General features: G+C 38.2%; 1 protein-coding gene across 1 annotated transcript in view; it reads right to left on the reverse strand.

The window, feature by feature from the left end:
- Window positions 1–16816, reverse strand: part of LTN1 (listerin E3 ubiquitin protein ligase 1) — a 51191-nt gene that overhangs the window by 16093 nt on the left and 18282 nt on the right. The window contains exons 9-22 of the mRNA XM_072398023.1: window positions 16024–16171; window positions 14881–15636; window positions 14565–14606; window positions 14014–14206; window positions 11417–11656; window positions 10636–10780; window positions 8940–9090; window positions 8591–8789; window positions 4801–4963; window positions 4569–4673; window positions 3702–3844; window positions 3110–3245; window positions 1959–2112; window positions 234–447 (exon numbers count right to left, since the gene is read on the reverse strand). Coding sequence (XP_072254124.1) covers window positions 234–447; window positions 1959–2112; window positions 3110–3245; window positions 3702–3844; window positions 4569–4673; window positions 4801–4963; window positions 8591–8789; window positions 8940–9090; window positions 10636–10780; window positions 11417–11656; window positions 14014–14206; window positions 14565–14606; window positions 14881–15636; window positions 16024–16171 — 2789 coding nt within the window. The remainder of the gene's footprint in view (window positions 1–233; window positions 448–1958; window positions 2113–3109; window positions 3246–3701; window positions 3845–4568; window positions 4674–4800; window positions 4964–8590; window positions 8790–8939; window positions 9091–10635; window positions 10781–11416; window positions 11657–14013; window positions 14207–14564; window positions 14607–14880; window positions 15637–16023; window positions 16172–16816) is intronic.

Genomic DNA, 16816 nt, shown 5'->3' on the forward strand with positions numbered 1-16816 from the left:
TATTCTACTTTGGCTATTCTTTACAAGCAAGCAAGCAAGCAAATGGGTTGCTATAAAATATTTCTTATTTTAGTTTATTGATCTAGGTTAAGTGAACTAGTGCAGATTTTTATTAAAATGAGAATGATCCGATGATATTTTTGCAAATGTTGTTCCTTCCTACAAGTACCCATGATAAAGGTTCTTTTTAAAGTAGGAGACCCCCTTTGGAGGATGTCAGTGGTAATACCTACCTGCTATTTTAACTAGCATTGGTAACAGTAAACTGTGGATGCCTTCAGAGAAAAACTCGTTCCATTCGGAGATGAGATTGGCAGGAAGCTTTTCAGTATCGCCCGCAGTGACAGCTTGAAAATAGCCAGACAAATCCGATGCCAAGCTGCAACTTACGCAAGCAAATAGTCGAACAAGTGGAAGACGGTACAGAGCAGAGCTGTCACATGCAGTCTGAGAATGTAGAAAAAGAAGATTATTTGATTAGAACAAAAAAAAAAATATTAAAGGATACTTCCAGCTTATCTGTAATTGAAATAACCTGCAATGCATTACACACTAATAAGTAAATCAAACTAATCCCTATAATGACTACCAGAGGAATACAGAACGTAGGATTCTGATTTATCTGTCATTGATCAGTCCTGATCTTTGGACGTTTCTATGCACGCAGAGACTTTTATGGACAAAAAATGCAAAACGTATTTTTTAACAATTCAGGCAATGTTGAGTGTGTGGAAGTGTTTTGTAGTCCAACACTGCCCTCTACAGGGGATCTGTGCTCACAGCAAACAATCAGGCCTATAAGGGCAAGATGCATATACTCCAAAAACAGCAAAAAATCATGTGCAAGTATTAGTCATAACATAACAGAAATCCTAACCAATATGATTATCTGTGAATGTTTGTGTGTGATGCAATCAAACATTCCAAACTGCTATACAGGGATTTCAGCACAAGGATGTGAGACATAAGCATTAAGCAGATGCTCAATGCCAACACCCCATTAGTCTAAAACAAATAAATCTGCAAAAAAATCTGCAAAATCTAAATACCTGACATGAAGTTATCATTCAGCTGTAACTTGAATGATATGTGTTCTTGCTTATGTGCAAATAAAAGGTTCTATAAAGCAACATCTGTAAACATTGTTGCCGCTTTCTGATTATTATTACATCTTTAAATGTACTTGCTGCTTTATATTCAAGCAGTGTAAGAACCTTTTTTTGTCTTCGTATCAGCCTCTTGCAATCCCTAGTACAGCTCAGAATGGAGCAACTAGTTATTAGCAGAAGAAAATGGAAGAGTGATAGAGAAATGAACATGTGCTGCTTTACCTTTACTGTCCAGTCACATTTAGAGATGTACAAAACCTGTATGGAGAGGTAGGTGTTCATAGTAGGGAAAACTCTCTCCTGTCATGAAATCTATCTTAGGAATTGTTCCCTTCAAGATTGCACACGCACATCTCAGTGTACAATCTTGGTATCTGTAAGATACATTACACTAGCTCAGGCAGCCCTAGTATTCTAGACAACCAAATACTCTAAGCCTGGAAAAAGAGCAAATTTAAGTGCCAGAGGCAAAGCAACAAAGGGGGAGACAGGCTCTGCAACTCTGAAAAAGGGAACTTTCAAGGTAACCATGTGCTAATGTGCAAATATGCACAGCTTACTTTACCTAAGCCCACCCAGCATGATGGCAACCTTAAGTTCGCTGTAGAAGAAAAAAAATCAGGTCAACTGCCTTTCCAGACAGGGCTGTGCGAATCTCATAATAGATTTGTGTATTGCCTGGAGTTTAGTTTAAAAACCTGAACCTAACAGAACCTAACCTAACAGAACCTAAGCACTGATTTTATGGTTGCTTAGATTCTGGCCTGCCAAAGGATGTTCCCGTATTAAGAAGTGACAACACTATATTCATACAGCAGTAAAGCATGTAATGACAAATAAATAGCTTACCTCCAACCATGCTAGCATGGAGCACATGATAAAGTCCCATTCAACATCCCCCAGGGAGGGTAAAGTAGAGGAGGAAAATTTCAGCAAAGCAGAGAAAAATCTTATTATCTCAACATTCAGTCCTATAAGCTCAGGGCTCACATCCTGCAAATTGCTGCAAAAAGAAAAGACGAGAGATATTTAGGGTAAACAATCAAAGAGCATTTTAACATTTTGAGATTGAAGAAAAGTTATCATAAAAAAAATAATTTTAAAATTATTTTACAAAAAGCTGATCTAAATAAATTTTCTTCACAGCAGTCAGCCCTGTCCAAACATCTTCTATGTCCCTTTGTGTACCGTAAGGAAAGCTGAATAACCACTGATATCTTTAGGAGTATTATAGTAGTACATGATAGCTGCAGTGGTGTCATTGATACAAGGCTACAACAGACAACCATCGGTGTTCCCCCCAGGCCTTTTTAGCTGGGTGCACCAACCTGTACTTTTCAGTAACCACCCGGCTGTTTTTGGGTGGTTACTAAAAAGTTGGGTTACAATACAGGAACCATCAGCCGCTTGTAGCTTCCTCCCACCCAGCAAAATAAGTTTCTGGAGAAAACACTGCACTTAAAACATGTCAGTAACACTAAGTGCATCTGATAGGTAATGTCATATGGCCAAAAGTTTTTTTTTTATGACAACTTTTGAAATTACACCATTCAGTTATTTCAAGGGAAGGAAACCTTAAAGCTACAGCATGCAGGGACAAATTAAAAAAAGGCCCTTTTTTGTTACAGTTTGACTGTGCTATACATGGCATGGTTTGGTTGGTTTGGTATAGTAGTCTGCACACAGCCCTGATATCAAGGTAAAGGCCAGAGTCAACAGATTTTGAACATGAAGTGCTTTAAACATTTTGTTGTCATGAATGAATGGCCGATGCATATGATCTGCAGATTACCTCCATGTGACCTGCATTTGTCCTGCTTTTGCATTCCATAGACTTTTATTGAAAAGTATTAAGAAGCAATTGTGTAAGAAGCAACTGTGCCAGGAACAAAAGCCTCTTCCAAGCTGGACCTAATGCCTAACTTGTTTTAGGCAAGGTTTACCTGCTGCTTGGTTCATTCACAATACCTTCCATTTAATGTCAAAGTAAAATTACTCACTTGTTTAGTAGGAAGAGCTCTTCATGCTCGTTCTTCCAGGATAAAATGATTTTGAGCACTCCAGGAAGAAATTCAGGGGAAGGAATAGAATCAGAATCCAGGCAGGAATTAATAATGGCAAGATAACCAAACCCCCCTGGGAAGAAAAACATTGTACATTTCAGTGTAGCATTTTCTTTTAAAACAACACAATATTTGAAATAAAAGGTTAACCATACCACGGAATAAAGGATCCCTTAAAAAAAATGAACCTCCCTAATAACAAGGATGACAAACAAAGTGCAGTAACACATGACATAAGAACACGTCTCTACTCAATGAGCCGACTACAAAAAAAGCATAATAAAATTTCTACAAGAGTTATTGCACATTGTCAACACAACACCCCACTGAACCAGGAGACAGTAACTACAATTATAGGATAAAATTGTTGGGACATTGTCAGACATGAAACATTCTAGTGGAAAAAAAAACACATTGTCCCTTTTTTAAGTTCTATTATTTACAAGCATGGATGTGGGGAAAATACACTTGATTCCTATAATAAAAAGTACACTGGCCAAGGGCTCTTCATGTGGTGTGCTCTACTTACCATCAACACTGGGCACAGCAGAAGGTGTGCAGGACATGAGATGGGAGATGCACTGGATTAAAAATGACTCCTTCTCCTCTTTACTTAAGAATGGAGATAGACACTGGATGGTGTGCAGGGTGCCTTGTGTCACAGGAAAGTAACTGATAACAGACAAATAGAATCATCATTAAATATGTTACTTTAAAGCTGAACTTCAGGATAAGCACATATCTATGTCTAAATACAAGATGCTTTGTGTATTTGCTAAATCTGTATTTATTAGTTTTATATCTATAGTTTATATATATATTATTAGTTATTACTGCTTTCTCTCCTTGTGCAGGGTGATTGGTTATGTATCTACTCCATTCAGCATACAATAGGTATAAGGTCACTGCTACTTCTACAAGGTAATATCTAGGTTTTCTAAAACACGAAGTGGATTTAAATCATTTTTGTTTATTAAGGAATTATTTTACATTAAATATTTTGTGCTCACGTTCTAGATTTATCGTTTTAAGTACTACCATAGTCAACAGGATAATTAGGAAGGTGAATTTACCCAACGTTTATGCAGACTGCAATAAAACCTGATCGCCTGTAATGCTTCCGAAATCTACCCAAAACTTCCGTAACATGGATCACAGACACTTAGGACAACTGGGCAGCACGGCTGGCTCAAAGGTTAGCCCTCCAGCCATTGCAGCACTAGGTCACATGCTCATATCTCAGCCAGGACACTATCTGCATGGAGTTTGCAGGTTCTCCCCGTGGAAACGGCTTTCCCTCAGCTAGTGACATGACTTTGGACTTTGTAAAGCACTGCGTAATATACTAGTGCTATATTAATTCTGTGTAATAATAATATTAACAATAATAACTGACCTGTCTGTAGCCACAGCCAATACTTTCAGTGCGTCTTGTCCTGGATTTGTTAACTGAACATGTTTATAAAGGGTCAGCGACCACAATGTACCATTTTGTAATGACCTGGTAACCAGAAGAAATACAATGAGGAAAATACAATTTTAAAAAATGGTTATCGACTGATTATATTGCTTGTTCTATACAAAAAAAGTAAAATCATTATGTATAGGGGGACTTTTTCATGACTAACCTGGTATACAAGAGTTCTAGGAGGCCAGGCAGGTGTTTACCAAGTTCTACAACTTTCTCATGGGTTATGTCCATTGCCTGGAGCATGCTGCTGCATTCTGTAAGGGTGGCTGGAGGTCCCTCGAATTCATGACACCACTGTAAACTATACAGCATTTCAGCAACTTGGGAAAAAGATAAAAATAAGTTAGTAAGGATGTATGTTCATTATGTGCATATGTAATCAAACAATCATTTATGATTTATGATCATTTTTATTTGCTCTTTAAGCTTTTCTTTCTTTAGAAGAATAATTGTAATGTATATCCTAAGGGAGATATTTTCCACCTTAAGTAAATATATGTACAAATAGACAAATAATTCAGCCAAAACACTGAGAGGTTATATGAATAAAATAGAATAACTAATTTTAATGGCAGCTATTACAAAGTTGGATATATTAGGCAGCAAGTGAACAGTTAGTTCTTGAAGGTGAGGTGTTGGAAGCAGACAAAAAATAGAAAATAGTAGGGAACGCTGAAAAGAACCAACATGTGATGGTTAGACAACTGGGTCATAGCATCTCCCGATCTTGGAGGGGTCTTGTGGGGTGTTCACGGTTCGCAGTAGCTATTACCTACTAAAAGTGATACAAGGAAGGACAACTGGTAAACTGGCAACAGATATACAATGATCAACAGTTCACCAATGATTGTGGAAAGAATGCTAGTTCATTTGGTCAGATCCCACAAAAGACTGCTGAAGCACAAAAAAAATCCAAAAAAACTTTGGCCATGAAAAGGTTAGAACACAGTACATTAAATCTTTGTGTGTATTGGGTTACATATCCTCAGACCAGTCAAAGTGAGCCCTGTCCTCAGCTGGAAGCTTCTACAATGTGAGCATCAAAACCGGACCATGAAGCAATGGAGGAAGCTAATCTGGACCAGTTATACGGATGGCTGTGTGTGTGCATGAGCTGTCGGGTTAAGAGAAGACAGAAAAATGAACTATTGATAAGCATGCTTGAGGAGGCAGTGAGACTTAAATAATGTGTCAAATGCCACAGGACATCTTCAGAGAACACTTTGATGGGCCGGGGGTGATTTGACAGCACAAGGAGGACCTACACAATATTAGGCGGGTGATTAGGCTGATCAATGTAAGGGTATATATCTGTTCCAAAATTTTACAAAAATATTTGTATGTACAGACCTTTAAATAAGAAATTGATCCAACGTACAGAATTACGTGATGAAGGAAGTCATTGACGTTTAATATGTGCAGGAGAGCAATAAACTGGTCACTGTTAATATGTAGAAGTTGATACTATGATATTAATGGATTGCACTGTAATGAATGGACAGTCCCATTCTTAACCACAAGACCAGACTGTCTTCCGGTATTCTAGCAAAATGTAAGCATGTTCTTGGTGTTATTGGGCTTCTGTACTAACTCTATTTTGAATACATCCCGCAACTTGCTACTCCTTGTAAACCTTACAGATATTATTAAAATTTTGGATTCCAGTGTTAAGTTATCCTCTGCATCATGTACAGAGAATAAGAAACAGGTAGACTGAGGTTTACATGTGTGACCATGGAGTTTTAGATGATTTTGGACACAGAATCGAAAGGTAAGAGCCACTGTCTGGTCAATGCCTATTAGGGAGATTTTCCTTTAAATTATAAAGTTACTGGAAGCGTGTTCAACAGGGACACAGACAAAAGACAGATATTATAGTATGGATTAGTTCTAACCTAATTCTGTTGCCAACTTCTTGTGCTGGTGTAAACTGTACTGCTCACTTCTTGTATAATCTTTACAGGCATAGAAAACAAGGGAAAAACTCCCCAGAGGAGAGAAATGAAAACCTTACACAGACAATTATTCTTCACTCTATCCAAAACTAAACAAACATCCAGCTACATTTACCAAATGTGTCTCAATGTTATGACCTATGCAAAGCAAGACAAATGTCGATGAATGGGACACCTGAGAGACAGGGAGTGGGGATGGCAAAGTGCCGACTGAAACAGATACATTTTTTTTTAACCCGGTGACACAAACAGAGCCACGTGGCCCAGAAGATTGCAGATGCATTACATGGGCTACAGGAAGGAGCGAGGAACGATTGGAAAAGCTTTCTAGCTGCTGTGTGGGTGGAACAATCCACAATGTTCCCAGGACGTTCCAGCTGGCCAATTAATAGACACTAATTGGCTTTACTCTAAACATAAGCCATTCCATCTTAAAATCGAGATGAAGTTTTGGCAGCTTAGGCTTAGAGAAAAAAAAAAAATGAAGAATCTAAGAACGAAGTATAAAAAGCTAAACTGGCTGTATTTAAAACTAGGACTGATAAAGATAACCATTCTTCAACACTATTTGCAACTAAAAAGAACCAATGCAACTTCAGACAGCCTGAAACTCCTAAAATAATATGGCATCCCCAAGTGTAAGCATGATAAGAGGCAGTGTACATACGTTCAAGTTTGAAAGATTTTTTCACTTCCAGAGACAATAAGTGACAGATGAACGAATAAGTGCTGTACGCACAGTGCAGTTCTGTTCTATTGAGAAGGGAGGGAGGAGAATGAACGAGTAACACCCTGCTTTGCTCTTCTCCATTGATTTATACAGAAGTTATTCATGGATCTGTCAGGACAGATCCATCAATGACGTCGGGCGAGCACAGTACATGTCAGATTTTAGTACTAGATGACCACAATCATTCTTATGTGATGAGAATCATCTGATATGTGTACATAGCCTTAGACTAGGTCTTATTTAGTTGTGCAATTTAGCTCCATAAATAGGCGGCTTTTTAAAACAGGGGAGAACAGATCAGAAAATGGTTAATCTATTCCACATGCCAGGCACAGGCATGGCAGCCATTTGTCTTGGGGTCTATCTATGCGCCTAATGGCTTCGGGCTGGCTGTTGCTGTCCCCGGGGCTGGAACCGCTGACACCATCTGCGATCCCCTCTAGGACTGTGAACTCACTATACAAAGCTTCTTGCCGCAGATCACTGGAGCAGCCAGCTATAGATAACTATTAAATATTCTGCACAGTATATTAGAGGAGTGGAGCTGGCTTTACATATCTGGATGCAAAAAAAGTATCTAAGTGTACAAAACTATCACCCAAATCTCCAGATAAAAAACACTAACACTGGATGATCTGGAGATAACTTATACACTGTGCAAGCATCAAAAGTTTACATAAGTAAATTTAATATTATTTTAATGCTTAGCAACTGCAAACCTGTGAAAAATTAGTTTTTAGGCTACGTACACACGTCAGATGATTCTCATCCGATAATCGCCTCAGGGCTGATATAGGACGAAAATCTAGCATGTGTACAGAGCTCGTCATTCATGGATCCGTCCGGGCAGATCCACAAGCGCTGAATGACGAACAATCCTACTGAAAGTGAAGCGGGGAGAGGTAATTCTCCCCCTTCTCACTCAATAGAGCAGAATGCCGCTGTATGTACAGAACTCGTGCATGCATCGTGCAGTCTTTTATCGTTGGAAAGGATGATGTATGATTCCATGGTTATTACCAAATAAAAGTCCTATCTGCCCTATGTTGTCGTGTTCTTTATTAAAAAAGATTGAATATGCTAGAGTGGACTATAAATGTCAAAAGGTAAAAGAAAATGTTCAGATTTAGGGTAATTAAGAGACAAAGAGGACTAATAATGCAGATCAGGGTTATGGAATGAAGTATTATACTTTGTTTTGATGAGTCCTTATTGGTGATACAAGAGTTTATTCTCTCTTTATCCCAATAAAAAGTACTTACTAGTTATACAGATTCCCACTTCAATCTCCATGTTTTTATTCAGCGAGTTGTTTTCCAAAATACAAAAAGCCATTTTGCTCAATAAAGCGCCGGTACACAAGTGCTGGGGTAGCCAAGTCTTTTGGAATGATTTAGGATCTGTCCCAGACGTTTCCGAATTCATACTCAATCGTCCTTCCAAAAGGGGCTTGCTTGACCACTGTAATAGAACAGAGCTGTCAAAACACAATCGCAGCGCCATTTCAGCACCTCATTTGTTTTGATAAAATATCACTATCTGCCCAACCTCCAAGTATGCATAATAACTACAGGGCCAGAACAAGGAGTTAGAAAACAAAGCCTCCAATACCTGTCCAGACAGACTCTGGCGCATCTTCTGCCATTTGTCATCACTCGGTATCATCAGAGACAAGTGTTCAGTTAGGAAGTCAGATGAGGATGGACCTGACTCTAAGATCTTGCTGTACAAGCTATTAACAGCACTTATCAGTGTTTGGAGACTAAATCAGACAAAAGAAAAAAAATATAATTTTAAGTAAGGCAGTCTGCAGACTAATCAAAGAATTTTAATCTAAACAAGATTTCCACAGTTTTAAATACCACAGCTGTTTGGACTTTTAAACTCAAGAACAAAATGTTGTTTTATTGTAGCTAATCAGTCTTTGGATGTAGCACTTGCATTAGTTTTCTTCTTACAACACTTTAACCTGGTAATCACACTTTCTGTCCTAGGTTTACAACACTCACAGTGTACTATAGGTACAAAGGAAAGGTATTGTCACCATAGGATAAAACTACAGAAAGCTTTCTCTTTCCTTTGTTCACATATAAGAGGGGTTCTTTAATTCTCAGAGATTTAATTATCAAGACCAGTATAACTAATAAGCCTAGAACATTATTGGCTTCATAAAATTCCTGGCATGATCACATCCAAGCCCATCAAATACATAATAGAAAAAACTTCCAATGGCCTGTTTACCAGGTCATTTGGGATCAAATAAGAGCAGTCAATAGTTAGGGTTTACACAGCCTTAAAAGAAAAACTATTATAAAATTTGTTTCCGTTTCTGTATCTGGAAGGGTATATATGTAAATTAGCTAAGCCTTCAGATCTCACACAAAGAATAATAATTATTTCTTATCATTTATGTTCACATATACATATATGTGCACTAGAAAGGTAATGAACATTATTTTATTACATGGGTTCAGTTATACTTTAAAGTAGAACTTTACCTCGGCTTTGAAAATCTGCAATCAGGCGGGTCTGTAGTGCAGAAAGGGACAGGCGATGTCCCTTTAGCAATAAAACATGCTTTCCTCATGTTTGGTGTCATCTTCTAAAACTACATACAATGCCACGATGTGATGGGTAACCTGGCATCCCAGGGGACTGAATGAACAGGGTTTCTTAACCAGGGTTCCTCCAGAGGTTGCTGTGGGATCCTTAAGCAATGAACACGTTGTGACTCTCAGGTCAGTTTAATAGATACCAATGGTCTTATTGGCTATCTATAAGGGTAGAAGCCTTCCCACTGACCAGCAATGTAAGAAGCATTCTCCCTAATGACCTCCAAGCTAATATACTGTGAGCTGTGGATACAGATCATATAGCAGGGGCTCCCCGAAGCCCTGAAAGGTATTTTGAAAAGTTCCCCTATGTTATAAACGTTGAGAAACACTGAATAGGTTTTATCATCCCAGCCAGGCCAATCAATATGGCTGAAGATCAGTTAACACAAATGAGAAGAAAAAATGGTGACACCAGTGACAGAACAAAGACAGGTGAGTGCAATCAGGCAGGTTCCTTATAGCAGAATGAACAGGTGATGTCCTTTTTGCAAAGAAGAACCTGGCTGGTCGCAAAATTTAGCTATAATTTTGTTTTAGAACAGACTTTTACAAGATAGGCAATAAAAACAGCGCATTCCACATTACTAACAATCTATATAATATATATATATATACAATCTATAATATATAATGACAAAATTGATGAAATTTTCACCCTCCAGCTCCTTGACAAAAATAGTGCACAATTTTACCTGTGTATAGTCAGATGAGCCCCTTGAAGCTGCTCTGTGATCCATTTAGCAGAACGATGCAGAAACTTGCTTTCTCTGGGCCGACTGCGAAGAAGGGAATCTATACCACACATCCACGTGTGCTGCAACTTCAGCATGAGCGCTTCTAGCAGGAATACACAAAACACACAAGTTTAACTCTCAGAAATTTAGACTGCTCTGACAAAGAGGAACAGTAAAGTACAAATGGTACAATATTATTGGATCATTGTAAAAATTTAGGTAAACATTTAAATGAGTTTTCTAAAATGTTTAGGCAATGACAGTTACATTTATACCTTGCAATTATGTCATTGTTTTGCAAATAAATATTTAGTATGGGGGAAAGAATTCCCAGAGCATTATGAGTGAAGCTAAAATGACAGCAGATAATGCTTGCTTTGCAGCCTCTTTGCCTAAATACAACCTGTATTGAGCACCTAAATTAAATTGCACTGATTTCTGCAAACTCTGGGCTTCTTTTATGCTTCAAATTAAAGTAGAGAAGCAGAAATATAAAGAAAAATGATATACTCCTCATTATAAAAAGGCCACTGACCGCAGTGCTGCATGACTAATCAAAGTGTATATATAAGGGACAAAATATAACAACTGAAAACTAAAGCAGCTATCACATCTAGGGACTGGCAGGCTGCAACATATTACATTTTTTATCTAGGGTTTATAAATCCTTTACAAGTGTTCCAATAAAGAGTCCACGATAAGTATTATTACACAATCCCGACCTATCACTCAATGGTACCTGATAACTGGCTGGTGTCAGAGGACTGTGCACACAGCTGGAAGATGGCGAGAAGAAGGTCCTCCGCGGATGGCATCTGCAGACAATCTTTCACAGAACTGAAAAAGTTGGAAGCCACGTCACAGATGAAGGACACAGACTGCTCGAGGTCACCAACTTCTGAGAAATCCTTTGTTTTAGTCAATGTGCAGTGAAGTTTATCGATAATCTTCTCAACGTAAACTTCTGATATGAGTGACTCTGAAAACAAATAAAATTACAGTATGTAACTGTACAGTTTTGATAACAATCAAAACCATTTTAGTAAAACCTCAATCTTTTCAATTCCCTCAACGCGTTTCGCCGAACTAGTCCACTTCTTCAGGAGTAGATTTTTATTAATAGCATTGATATCGATAGGCTTTCTCTTTTTTATTTTATTCAATCATTTATTTATTTACAGATTCTCAGAATCACATGTTTTCATGAAGCTATGGACAGCACCCTGACAACCCCTCCCACTACCCATCAGTGTTCTCCCCAGTCCCTTTTAGCCAGGCGCACCACCCGGCACATTTCAGTAACCACCGGCTGTTTTTGGGTGGTTACTGATGAGTTGGGTCACAATACAGGGGCCACCACCCGCCAACAATTTCTTGCCACCCAGCTTAAAAAAAATTCTGGGTTGAGGACTGCCCATGATCTGCCTGCATTGAACAGAAAGAACACAATGACTGCAATGACATCCCTGGGACTAAATTAAGGTATGTAATAGAAATGGACATTGCATTTAATAATTATATTGGTATGTGAATGAGGGAGTGATGATGAGCCAGGGAAGGGAAATATAAGCACAATAAACGTAAAGCTGAATTAAAGGGCGGATGGAGAGCCTCTGCCATAATCAGCAAGCACGCACAGTATACTTGAGGATTATGGCACATATTTGCCTTGTGCTTTCACCATGCCGCAATGACAGGTCCAGAAACTGTCATCACTGCAGGGATGGGCACTGCCATCTTTACAGCCGTATCCACATCAGATTTTCGTGGAGACGGCAATCCTGATCATAGCTTAGATGATTTAACTCAACTTAACTGTGTATGTGGCATTGTGTAGTTTAGAGCAGAAACAGAAGCAACCAGGAGCCAGGGTGTTTGTTATTGGACAAAAGAGACATTGCATGTCTCCTGGTGTTTTTTTTTTTTTTTGCTTTCTTTAGTTTAGGTCTGCTTTAGTTATTAATAAATTATTATTAAACATGATTTATATAGCACCAACATATTATGCAGCACTGTACATTAAAGAGGGGTTGCAAATGACAGACAGATACAGACAGTGACACAGGAGCGAGAGAGGACCCTGCCTTACAATCTAGGAGATGGGGGGAAATGTCACACAATAGGAGGGTGCTTAAAATTGTTTTTATATTGTAGTTATCAATAATTACACTTTATATATAATTATTGATAACTACAATATAAAAACAATATGTCAAAACTTAAATAAAAGTTGTATTTGCAGATTAATAGATATTACAGGCCATAAGGAAATGAAATAAAACACCAGCTCCTACTCCACTTTAATAGCTCAATGAACTTTGAAAACTTGATTAAAATTTTCAGGAGAACACCTGCCAAAAAAGTTCCTCCAAATCATTCTAAACTAAGAACAGTGGAAGTAACTTATCCCCAAGAAAAACACACTTGGCTTCAGAGACAAGATCCAAGATAAGTAATGAACATTACTCATTACCATTTATTATAATTATTAATGAGGAAGGAAGTAGCTGACTCCTTCATATCACAATGTATTTAGGATTAGGAACCTTCAACAGTTCCAGCTTGTGGACTGAAAAGAAACACCAGGGAAAAAATTAACTATTTAATATCTGTTATCTGTAAATGGACATCCCTCAGAACCATGCACTGTGTTGGGGTGAATTTGAAAACTGCTGTTGGCTATCAGTCCCAGTTGTCAGTTTGGGTCTCCAATGGCTTTCGGGAGGCAATCAGATTGTGATTACTATGTCATATGTAGACTGAAGACTTTACAGAAAAAAAGATCATTAGATCAGCATTTCTGACCCAGGGTTACATGGAATCCTTGGGTTTCTCCAGAGGGTGGTAAGGGTTTTTTTTAAGGAATAAGCTTTTTGGACCGTCTAGGTCAGTTAACCTGACACCAAATATTTTTTTGGCTATCTGTCATGGTGGAATTCTTCCCACTGGCCAGCAATTTCTTTTTAATCACTATGCTAATATAATGTGAGCTGTGGATATAGTAACTATAGCAGGGGTTTCCTAAAGACCTGAAAGTTACTTCAAAGTGTTAAAAAGGTTGAGAAATGCTGCTTTGGATGGACACCTTCCACTTTTAGGCTGCAGTGGCTTATAAAGTTCTATGTGGTTATATAATAGTCTAAAGTTTTTGTTTTTTAACTTTTGAAAAAATAACAGAATAAGGTTTTTAATAAACAGTGTACTAATAGTGTAAGCGTAAAACATTTATAAATAGACCTCCAAGAATCATTTTTGTTGCCATGGTTGATTTTGCTCCTGATATGCCCCCATTTTTTTCCCCTTTTGGTGTTCATGGCAATACTCTGTGTTACTCACCATTCTTAACATGTTCTGAGAGAACTAAACTCAACAGAGACCATTTGTCCCTACAGCTGGCCTCAGATTTTCCTGCCTTGTCCGCTAAGCCGCTGGTGCACAAATCACTCGCCAGAGAAATAAGTTTGTCACCCAGAACTTCTCCTTTTAGCCAGTCAGAGATGAGGGAGTGTTTGGTGGGATCAGAACAGGCCTGACACAAAATGAACCAGAAAAATCATTAGTCGTTTCGGGAAAGATGAATCCCCTTGATCATACAACTTATTCATACATCCTAATGTGTATAACTCTATGAATAGGACAGTTGTTTAACGCACAGATAATAATCAGCACAGGTCTAATAATGTAAATATTTATTTAAGATCATATCGGACACACACACACACACACCTTTTAAGACTAGCAATGAAAAAGTTCTCTAAAGAACTGCTCCTGGGCACCTAATAATTACCAGTAACTGATAGGTACCTGGGAGTGGTAACAGTAACTAGTTTTTCTCAGGTGTTTGCAATCATATTGAGTGAAAAAATAAAAAAAAAGCAATAACATACCTTTTGAATGATGGACAGAAATACATGCCACTGTGAATTGATCTAAAAAGAGGAACAACAGAATTAAAATATGCTTTTCCCTTAATTAATTTGCCTATCATAAACTAGTTTTGGTTTTCAGTCTCTTCTTTCACATTATAAAATTACCACCACATGAACAGGAAGAAAGGTTAAAAATTGAACTCTAGATAGATATTAAAAACACATGCATAAAAAAGCTTGCAAATATCAAGATACAGTATATATGGGACACTAGAACAGCTTTTTGCCATAAACATGTCCATATGCATATAAAATCAGTCAGCAGATTTATTACCTTTGTCAACAAGCCCAGAAGTTGCTTTCTTTCCAAAGGTTCAGGGCAGCAAAACAGCACACTGTACAAAATGTCCACTAAGAAATCCGCTTCTTCTCGCTTGCATTTCTGCAGCCAAATGGTGAGTTTTTGATAGAGAAAAAGAACAGCTGGGTTAGACTGAGATTTCATTTCATCTTTACTGCCCTGTTCGAGAAGCACTTGGAAAACTCTGATGGATGAAAAGGCGTTAAGGAGGGCTGCAAGGAACTTTAGGTGTCGGCTAGATTCCTGTTCACCTATATACACCATGCTCAGCTCGGCTAATTTGCAAACTAAATCTTGGAGGCGAGATTGTCTCATAGCAGTCAAGGGTTGGGGTGCATCGTTGTTTAAAGACAACAATGTCGGTGAAGATTCTGAGGGCTCAAGTTTAAAGCTGTCACTTTCTTCCTCATCTGCGAATCGGATTCTGACTCTTTTCTTTTTACTTGTCTTCAGGGACGTGCTAGAGTTCTTCAGAACTTGAAGAAATCCAGAAACCCCTGCAAGTTCCTTTTCATTTGCTTCAATGACATCAACATGCGTTACACACACCCTCTCCAGACTCTCCCAAAATAAGGACAACACAGCGGCATATGTTTGAGTAAGATCCTCTCCAACCTCTGGGCTCTCTACTTTTCGCTCCCATGAAAGGAGGGTTTCTTCTACTAGAGCAAAAAGTGGACTGTTTTGAAGTTTCAGATCTTTCAAGGAGGAATCAATTACGGGAATTAACTGTGGGAAAAAAAAACAAAGAGGTTAAGATAGGGGTCGGTTTTTATATTCCAAAAGGCAATAAATGTGAGAACACCATGCACATTCCAAAACATGTACATGGATCAAAAGGCACAAAAAAGTCTGCAGTAACACTATGGTCCTGATTTAGGTCCGGAGAGGATACGCTTTCATCAGTGAAGGAGGGTGATACAGCAAACCTGAAATGGATTTCCTAAATGTCATTTGCAATTTGCTTTGCAAATGGTTTTATTCCTGGACCACATTCGTTCCAGGTTTGCTGGATCACCCAGCTTCACTCATGAAAGTGTATCCTCTCCATCCTTGGAGAGCTTTAATAAATCAGGCCCACTGGGTCTTCTAGCACTGCAATCATTGTTTACCTACCTGCTCAACAATGAGCATCTGTCGGATTTTCTTATGTTCCTCATCCTCTCCAATATTCTCCTGCATGGTAAACCTCAGGCATTCCGTGTAAGCAGTTAATATGGCAGAGCTTTCTGTAGGGCTGACCAAGGCTCTTTCACTGGACAGGCTGTTAAGGATATAAACAAAGTAGCTAAAGCAAATCAAATATTTTATATCAATAAAACTTATATGCAGCAACAGATATGAAGCCCAGTGATCCCCTGGCTCTAACAGCTTCTGTTTGCAACTACAAGTTGTATGTTAGTCAGATGTTTGTGTCTTGGGGTCTGCCTGTATATTTTGATGACCTATAAATACCCTTACGTGGATGTTATAAGTATAAACATGGAATTATAACCATATAAAATAAAATTCCTAACTTTTGTAAACATACTTAGGTCTCAAATAGATGTCCTATACCCACTGCAAAACCTTTATAGAAAAAGTCATGGGTAAACACTGAAAGCACAGATATGAACAATGCTTTTTTGTGTTATTTTGTTAAGCTCTCCATTAATACTAATGACTCCTCTTGCGAGGCATCATATGGCAGTGTTGCTTTTTTTTTTTTTATGACTGGTTCTTCTAAACCTTTAATACAGCAAGTGTCGATTTACACTAGTATATTGCATAAAGTGGAAAAATGCATATGTACCAGGTTGCCATTTATTACGAATAGTACCCTAAATCATATCAGTAACAAGCTTTTAGTTTTTAAGGAAATGGGAGTTGAGTACATTCCTTGGGTCAACGTAGCTTTTGTATTATACTG

Source organism: Pyxicephalus adspersus, chromosome 1 (genome assembly GCF_032062135.1).
Source record: "Pyxicephalus adspersus chromosome 1, UCB_Pads_2.0, whole genome shotgun sequence".
NCBI classification, from domain to species: domain Eukaryota; kingdom Metazoa; phylum Chordata; class Amphibia; order Anura; family Pyxicephalidae; genus Pyxicephalus; species Pyxicephalus adspersus.